Source organism: Xenopus tropicalis, chromosome 7 (genome assembly GCF_000004195.4).
Source record: "Xenopus tropicalis strain Nigerian chromosome 7, UCB_Xtro_10.0, whole genome shotgun sequence".
Lineage (NCBI taxonomy): Eukaryota > Metazoa > Chordata > Amphibia > Anura > Pipidae > Xenopus > Xenopus tropicalis.
Window position 1 is genome coordinate 129,404,926 of NC_030683.2, and position 7,842 is coordinate 129,412,767.

At 46.8% G+C, this 7,842-nt stretch overlaps 1 protein-coding gene across 1 annotated transcript; it reads left to right on the forward strand.

Annotated features, from left to right (window-relative positions):
- Positions 1-4,360: 4,360 nt before the first annotated feature.
- LOC101733515 (trafficking regulator of GLUT4 1-like) lies at positions 4,361-7,444 on the forward strand. Its single transcript, XM_031906605.1, has 2 exons — positions 4,361-4,662; positions 7,263-7,444. The coding sequence occupies exons 1-2, from the start codon at positions 4,411-4,413 to the stop codon at positions 7,419-7,421; spliced, it is 411 nt and encodes a 136-aa protein (XP_031762465.1). The 5' UTR covers positions 4,361-4,410; the 3' UTR covers positions 7,422-7,444.
- Positions 7,445-7,842: the final 398 nt, after the last annotated feature.

Here is a 7,842-nt window from a genome sequence, read left to right on the forward strand (position 1 = left end):
TCTACTTGGACTTTGCTAAAGCGTTTGATACAGTACCTCACAGAAGGTTAATGATCAAATTAAGGAATATTGGCCTAGAACATAATATTTGTAATTGGATAGAGAACTGGCTGAAGGATAGAGTACAAAGAGTGGGGGGAAATGGAACATTTTCTAATTGGACCAGTGTGGTTAGTGGGTACCGCAGGGGTCAGTCCTTGGGCCTTTGCTTTTTAACTTGTTTATTAATGACCTGGAGGGGGGCATAGACAGTACTGTTTCTATTTTTGCTGATGACACTAAATTGTGCAAAACTATAAGTTCCATGCAGGATGTGCCGCTTTGCAGAGAGATTTGACTGGGAAACTGGGCAGCAAACTGGGAAATGAGGTTCAATGTTAATAAGTGCAAAGTTATGCACTTTGGTAGAAATAATATAAACGCAAACTATCTACTGAATGGGAGTGTGTTGGGGGGATCCTTAATGGGGAAGGATCTGGGGGTTTTTGTAGATAACAAGTTGTCTAATTCCAGGCAGTGTCATTCTGTGGCTACTAAAGCAAATAAAGTGCTGTCTTGTATAAAAAAGGGCATTGACTCAAGGGATGAAACATAATTTTGCCCCTTTATAGGTCCCTGGTAAGGCCTCACCTTGAGTATGGGGGGCAGTGACAGTGAGTATGGGGGGAAGTTACAGTGAGTATGGGGGGCAGTAACAGTGAGTATGGGGGGCAGTAACAGTGAGTATGGGGGGCAGTAACAGTGAGTATGGGGGGCAGTGACAGTGAGTATGGGGGGCAGTTACAGTGAGTATGGGGGGCAGTGACAGTGAGTATGGGGGGCAGTTACAGTGAGTATGGGGGGCAGTAACAGTGAGTATGGGGGCGGTGACAGTGAGTATGGGGGGCAGTTACAGTGAGTATGGGGGGCAGTGACAGTGAGTATGGGGGGCAGTTACAGTGAGTATGGGGGGCAGTTACAGTGAGTATGGGGGGAAGTTACAGTGAGTATGGGGGACAGTAACAGTGAGTATGGGGGGCAGTAACAGTGAGTATGGGGGGCAGTAACAGTGAGTATGGGGGGCAGTGACAGTGAGTATGGGGGGCAGTTACAGTGAGTATGGGGGCAGTGACAGTGAGTATGGGGGGCAGTTACAGTGAGTATGGGGGGCAGTAACAGTGAGTATGGGGGCGGTGACAGTGAGTATGGGGGCAGTTACAGTGAGTATGGGGGGCAGTGACAGTGAGTATGGGGGGCAGTTACAGTGAGTATGGGGGGCAGTTACAGTGAGTATGGGGGGCAGTTACAGTGAGTATGGGGGGCAGTTACAGTGAGTATGGGGGACAGTAACAGTGAGTATGGGGGGCAATAACAGTTAGTATGGGGGGCAGTTACAGTGAGTATGGGGGGCAGTTACAGTGAGTATGGGGGGCAGTTACAGTGAGTATGGGGGGCAGTAACAGTGAGGGAATGCCCTGCCGGGGGATGTTGGGTAGGGGGTTCCTCACGGTGAGGGCAGTGAGGGGGTTGGGGAATGCCCTGCCGGGGGATCTTGTCCTACTATGTCCATCTTGCCCTACTGTCTCCATCTTGCCCTACTGCCTCCATCTTGCCCTACTGTCTCCTTCTTGCCCTATTGTCTCCATCTTGCCCTACTGTCTCCATCTTGCCCTACTGCCTCCATCTTGCCCTACTGTCTCCTTCTTGCCCTACGGTCTCCATCTTGCCCTACTCTCTCCATCTTGCCCTATTGTTTCCATCTTGCCCTACTGTCTCCATCTTGCCCTACTGTCCCCATTTTGCCCTACTGTCTCCATCTTGTCCTACTGTCTCCATCTTTTCCTACTGTGTCCATCTTGCCCTACTGTCTCCATCTTGTCCTACTGTCTCCATCTTGCCCTAATGTCTCCATCTTGCCCTACTGTCTCCATCTTGTCCTACTGTCTCCATCTTTTCCTACTGTGTCCATCTTGCCCTACTGTCTCCATCTTGCCCTACTGTCTCTATCTTGTCCTACTATGTCCATCTTTCCCTACTGTCTCCATCTTGCCCTACTGTCTCCATCTTGCCCTACTGTCCCCATCTTGCCCTACTGTCTCCATCTTGTCCTACTGTCTCCATCTTGTCCTACTGTGTCCATCTTGCCCTACTGTCTCCATCTTGCCCTACTGTCTCCATCTTGTCCTACTGTCTCCATCTTTTCCTACTGTGTCCATCTTGCCCTACTGTCTCCATCTTGCCCTACTGTCTCTATCTTGTCCTACAGTGTCCATCTTGCCCTACTGTCTCCATCTTGCCCTACTGTCTCCACCTTGCCCTACTGTCCCCATCTTGCCCTACTGTCTCCATCTTGCCCTACTGTCTCAGTCTTGCCCTACTGTCCCCATCTTGCCCTATGGTCTCCATCTTGCCCTACTGTCTCCATCTTGCCCTACTGTCCCCATCTTGCCCTACTGTCTCCATCTTGTCCTACTGTCTCCATCTTGTCCTACTGTCTCCACCTTGGCTTATTGTCTCCATCTTGCCTTACTGTCTCCATCTTGCCCCACCGTCTCCATCTTACCCTGCTTTCTCCATCTTGCCCTACTGTCTCCATCTTGCCCTACTGTCTCCATCTTGCCCTACTGTCTCCATATTGTCTTACTGTTCCATCTTGTCCTACTGTCTCCATCTTGTCCTACTGTCTCCATCTTGTCCTACTTTCTCCATCTTGCCCTACTGTCTCCATCTTGTCCTACTGTCTCCATCTTGCCCTACTGTCTCCATCTTGCCCTACTGTCTCCATCTTGTCCTACTGTCTCCACCTTGGCTTATTGTCTCCATCTTGCCTTACTGTCTCCATCTTGCCCTAACTGTCTCCATCTTGCCCTACTGTCTCCATCTTGTCCTACTGTCTCCACCTTGGCTTATTGTCTCCATCTTGCCTTACTGTCTCCATCTTGCCCCACTGTCTCCATCTTGCCCTGCTTTCTCCATCTTGCCCTACTGTCTCCATCTTGCCCTACTGTCTCCATCTTGCCCTACTGTCTCCATCTTGTCTTACTGTTTCCATCTTGTCCTACTGTCTCCATCTTGTCCTACTTTCTCCATCTTGCCCTACTGTCTCCATCTTGTCCTACTGTCTCCATCTTGCCCTACTGTCTCCATCTTGTCCTACTGTCTCCATCTTGCCCTACTGTCTCCATATTGTCTTACTGTCTCCATCTTGCCCTACTGTCTCCATCTTGTCCTACTGTCTCCATCTTGCCCTACTGTCTCCATCTTGTCCTACTGTCTCCATCTTGCCCTACTGTCTCCATCTTGCCCTACTGTCTCCATCTTGTCCTACTGTCTCCATCTTGTCCTACTGTCTCCATCTTGCCCTACTGTCTCCATCTTGTCCTACTGTCTCCATCTTGTCCTACTGTCTCCATCTTGCCCTACTGTCACCATCTTGCCCTACTGTCTCCATCTTCTCCTAGTGTCTCCATCTTGCCCTACTGTCTCCATCTTGCCCTACTGTCTCCATCTTGTCATACTTTCTCCATCTTGTCCTACTGTCTCCATCTTGCCCTACTGTCTCCATCTTGTCCTACTGTCTCCATCTTGCCCTACTGTCTCCATCTTGTCCTACTGTCTCCATCTTGTCCTACTGTCTCCATCTTGCCCTACTGTCTCCATCTTGCCCTACTGTCTCCATCTTGTCCTACTGTCTCCATCTTGTCCTACTGTCTCCATCTTGCCCTACTGTCTCCATCTTGCCCTACTGTCTCCATCTTGTCCTACTGTCTCCATCTTGTCCTACTGTCTCCATCTTGCCCTACTGTCTCAACCTTGCCCTACTGTCTCCATCTTGTCCTACTGTCTCCATCTTGCCCTACTGTCTCCATCTTGCCCTACTGTCCCCATCTTGTCCTACTGTCTCCATCTTGTCCTACTGTCTCCATCTTGCCCTACTTTCTCCATCTTGCCCTACTGTCTCCATCTTGTCCTACTGTCTCCATCTTGCCCTACTGTCTCCATCTTGCCCTACTGTCTCCATCTTGTCCTACTATCACAATCCATCTTTTTTTACTGTCTCCATCTTGCTTAGTTGTTGCCACTCGGCCCTTTTCTCTATGATGTCGGTGGCATGCTTTGGGCCACCTCCAGTGTTGGCAATGTTTGGCCCCACATGCTGTCCAATAGGTCTTTGTCTTGGTGCGAGGGGACCAAGTCAGCAGCTAAAATGGCACAATATCTGGCTTTATGAAAATACCTTTTATCTCGGAAACCCCAGGTCTCAAGTTTTCTGGATAATAGATCCCATACTCGTACAATGTGGAGAATGGGACCTGGAAAGCCTGTGGGATGGGTCTTACTTTGTATTTCCTGGTGGTTTTATTGTTATTTCACACTCCTGCTAGAGTTACACAGAGAGACTTCCAGCATCTGTGAGAGAGCGTCAGTATCATGACTGCTGAGAGGTCGGACTCGCTGTCTCGTATGGAGGAAAGAAGATTGATACAGGAACAGCAGTCAGATAGTGAAGTTGCCAAAGGCAAAGCTCCCCCTCCCTACGATTTCCAGCCAACGGCCTCTGTATCAGTTGGGAATCCGGGACCCCCGGAGGAGAACTTCAAAGATTATTTGGTTGTGTCCATAATGAACCTGTTGTTTTGCTGCCTTCCCATTGGAGTCGCCGCTCTGGTCTACTCTATACAGGTATGAGCCTATAAGCTAAATGAGCATATTCAGAGCATTCGTTTAAATAACTAGAAACATTTTCTGGAAGAAAGAACCATTTTTATCAATGTTTATTGCGATGGTTGGGAAGATCCAGTGGTTCCTTCTTGTAGTGGTGCCAATGTAACGAGCGGTATAAGGGCCACATTGCACTGTATAATCATATTTACTGTACAGGTATGGGGATCCCTTATCCGGAAACACGTTATCCAGAAAGTTCCGAATTAAGGAAAGCCCATCTCCCATAGACTCCATTATAAGGAAATAATTCCAACCAATCAAAAATGATTCCCTTTCCTTTGTAATAATAAAACAGTACCTGTACTTGATCCCAACTAAGATATAATTACCCCTTATTGGGGCAGAACAGTCCTATTGGGTTTATTTAATGGTTTAATGATTCCCTTTTCTCTGTAATAATAAAACTGTACCTGTACTCGATCCCAACTAAGATATAATTACCCCTTATTGGGGCAGAACAGCCCTATTGGGTTTATTTAATGGTTAAATGATTCCCTTTTCTCTGTAATAATAAAACAGTACCTGTACTTGATCCCAACTAAGATATAATTACCCCTTATTGGGGCAGAACAGCCCTATTGGGTTTATTTAATGGTTAAATGATTCCCTTTTCTCTGTAATAATAAAACAGTACCTGTACTTGATCCCAACTAAGATATAATTACCCCTTATTGGGGCAGAACAGCCCTATTGGGTTTATTTAATGGTTAAATGATTCCCTTTTCTCTGTAATAATAAAACAGTACCTGTACTTGATCCCAACTAAGATATAATTACCCCTTATTGGGGGCAGAACAGCCCTATTGGGTTTATTTAATGGTTAAATGATTCCCTTTTCTCTGTAATAATAAAACAGTACCTGTACTTGATCCCAACTAAGATATAATTACCCCTTATTGGGGCAGAACAGCCCTATTGGGTTTATTTAATGGTTAAATGATTCCCTTTTCTCTGTAATAATAAAACAGTACCTGTACTTGATCCCAACTAAGATATAATTACCCCTTATTGGGGGCAGAACAGCCCTATTGGGTTTATTTAATGGTTAAATGATTCCCTTTTCTCTGTAATAATAAAACAGTACCTGTACTTGATCCCAACTAAGATATAATTACCCCTTATTGGGGCAGAACAGCCCTATTGGGTTTATTTAATGGTTAAATGATTCCCTTTTCTCTGTAATAATAAAACAGTACCTGTACTTGATCCCAACTAAGATATAATTACCCCTTATTGGGGCAGAACAGCCCTATTGGGTTTATTTAATGGTTAAATGATTCCCTTTTCTCTGTAATAATAAAACAGTACCTGTACTTGATCCCAACTAAGATATAATTACCCCTTATTGGGGCAGAACAGCCCTATTGGGTTTATTTAATGGTTAAATGATTCCCTTTTCTCTGTAATAATAAAACAGTACCTGTACTTGATCCCAACTAAGATATAATTACCCCTTATTGGGGCAGAACAGCCCTATTGGGTTTATTTAATGGTTAAATGATTCCCTTTTCTCTGTAATAATAAAACAGTACCTGTACTTGATCCCAACTAAGATATAATTACCCCATATTGGGGGCAGAACAGCCCTTAATAAGTCATGAACAATTTATGTTTCAGCGTGAAAACGAAAAAATAACTCTGCCCCTTAGTGTCATTGAGCTCAGTGTCAGTCTGCTGCCGCAAAAGCCGCCAGTTTTTCTATTTGTGTTAATTGGAAGGGGGAGGGGTCTGACAGTGGTTCCCTCCATTATATGTTAGGCACAATGGAAGTGCTGAAACTGGGTTGGACTGGGCCGCCAGGATACCGGGAAAAAACCTGTTGGGCCCCGGTGGCCCAGACCCGATCCCTCTTACTGCTCCCCTGGCCGCTGGTGTCCTCCCCTGATGTGTTTCACTTAAGCATGTTCAGGGGGATGTTGGGCACGGGGGTGTGGCGGGGAAAGCGGCCGACGGGGGCACCTTGGGGGGGTGCGGGGCCCCTGGGGCGGCTGAAAGACATTTCAGTGTATATTATATATGTATATACACTGCCCGCACACACACAGATGGGGGTTACACAAAGCATTGTTGGGCGGCTAACGAGACACGGGTCCATTCAGCACCAAATCAGATTGATGTCGGCTCCATGGTGCCGGGGATTCAGCCCTTGGTGGTGTCGGTGGCACCGATGAGTTTCCTTAAAGCCCATAGATCGGTCTCTCTTCTGTGTAAGTTACCCCTCACTGAGTAGTAATGGGGAAAACCACATATAAAGGAGAAGCTTTATCAGAAATACAGCCATAAGCACTCACAGTAATGCTGCTATGGGTCCTCTGTCACAAGAAACACTGCATTTCTTTCCTTCTATTGTGTAAACATGAGCTCCTGTTTCAGACTTCCCTCTCTCAGCTCAAATGTTTAGGGCTCAGGCTTGAGCATGCTCAGTTTGCTCCTCTCTCTCCCTCCCCTCCCTTCTCCCCCTCCCCTCTCTGCTGTAATATGAGACCAGAGCTACCAGGCAGCAGCGCCACAGAGATCTGGGGTACAAGCATTGATCCCCACTTGTTGTTCTCTTTCAGACACGAGAAGCTGTCGCCCGGAGAGACACGGCATCTGCAAAGCGCTCCTCCCAGAATGCATTTCGTCTGAATGTTGCCGCCTTTGCAGTTGGGTTGTTTTGTGTCACATTGATGATTATCTACTACGTAATCGATTCAAAGACAAGTACCCCAGGTTAAGTGGTTGATAAATGAATATTAGAGGCACTGAGAATGGCTGTGCCCCTCCCCCGGGGGTCTTAATAAAAACATTGTTTTTTAAATAAAAAATCCTGTGTTGTACATTTCTCTCACAATGTCCAGCCCTAGTACTAACGGGGCGCAGGGCAGCCATTTTTGGATTAATGGAGAGAAGTCTTGCCAGATAAAGACATATGGGTCCCAATGGGTGGAACTAGAACACTTGGATGGCAGTTTAGGGTGGGAGGGACAGGAAGTCTGTAACTAAAGCAATGGGTGGGAACAGAACACTTGGATGGCAGTTTAGGGTGGGAGGGGCGGGAAGTCTGTAACTCAAGCAATGGGAGGGATTAGAACACTGGGATGGCAGTTTAGGGTGGGAGGGGCAGGAAGTCTGTAATTCAAACAATGGGAGGGACTA

Bases quoted from the DNA above. Each gene is read 5' to 3' on its own strand.
- LOC101733515 (XM_031906605.1), top strand. From the start codon at position 4,411: ATGACTGCTGAGAGGTCGGACTCGCTGTCTCGTATGGAGGAAAGAAGA. The intron at 4,663-7,262 runs GTATGAGCCTAT...GTTCTCTTTCAG, and splicing joins CTCTGGTCTACTCTATACAG to ACACGAGAAGCTGTCGCCCG.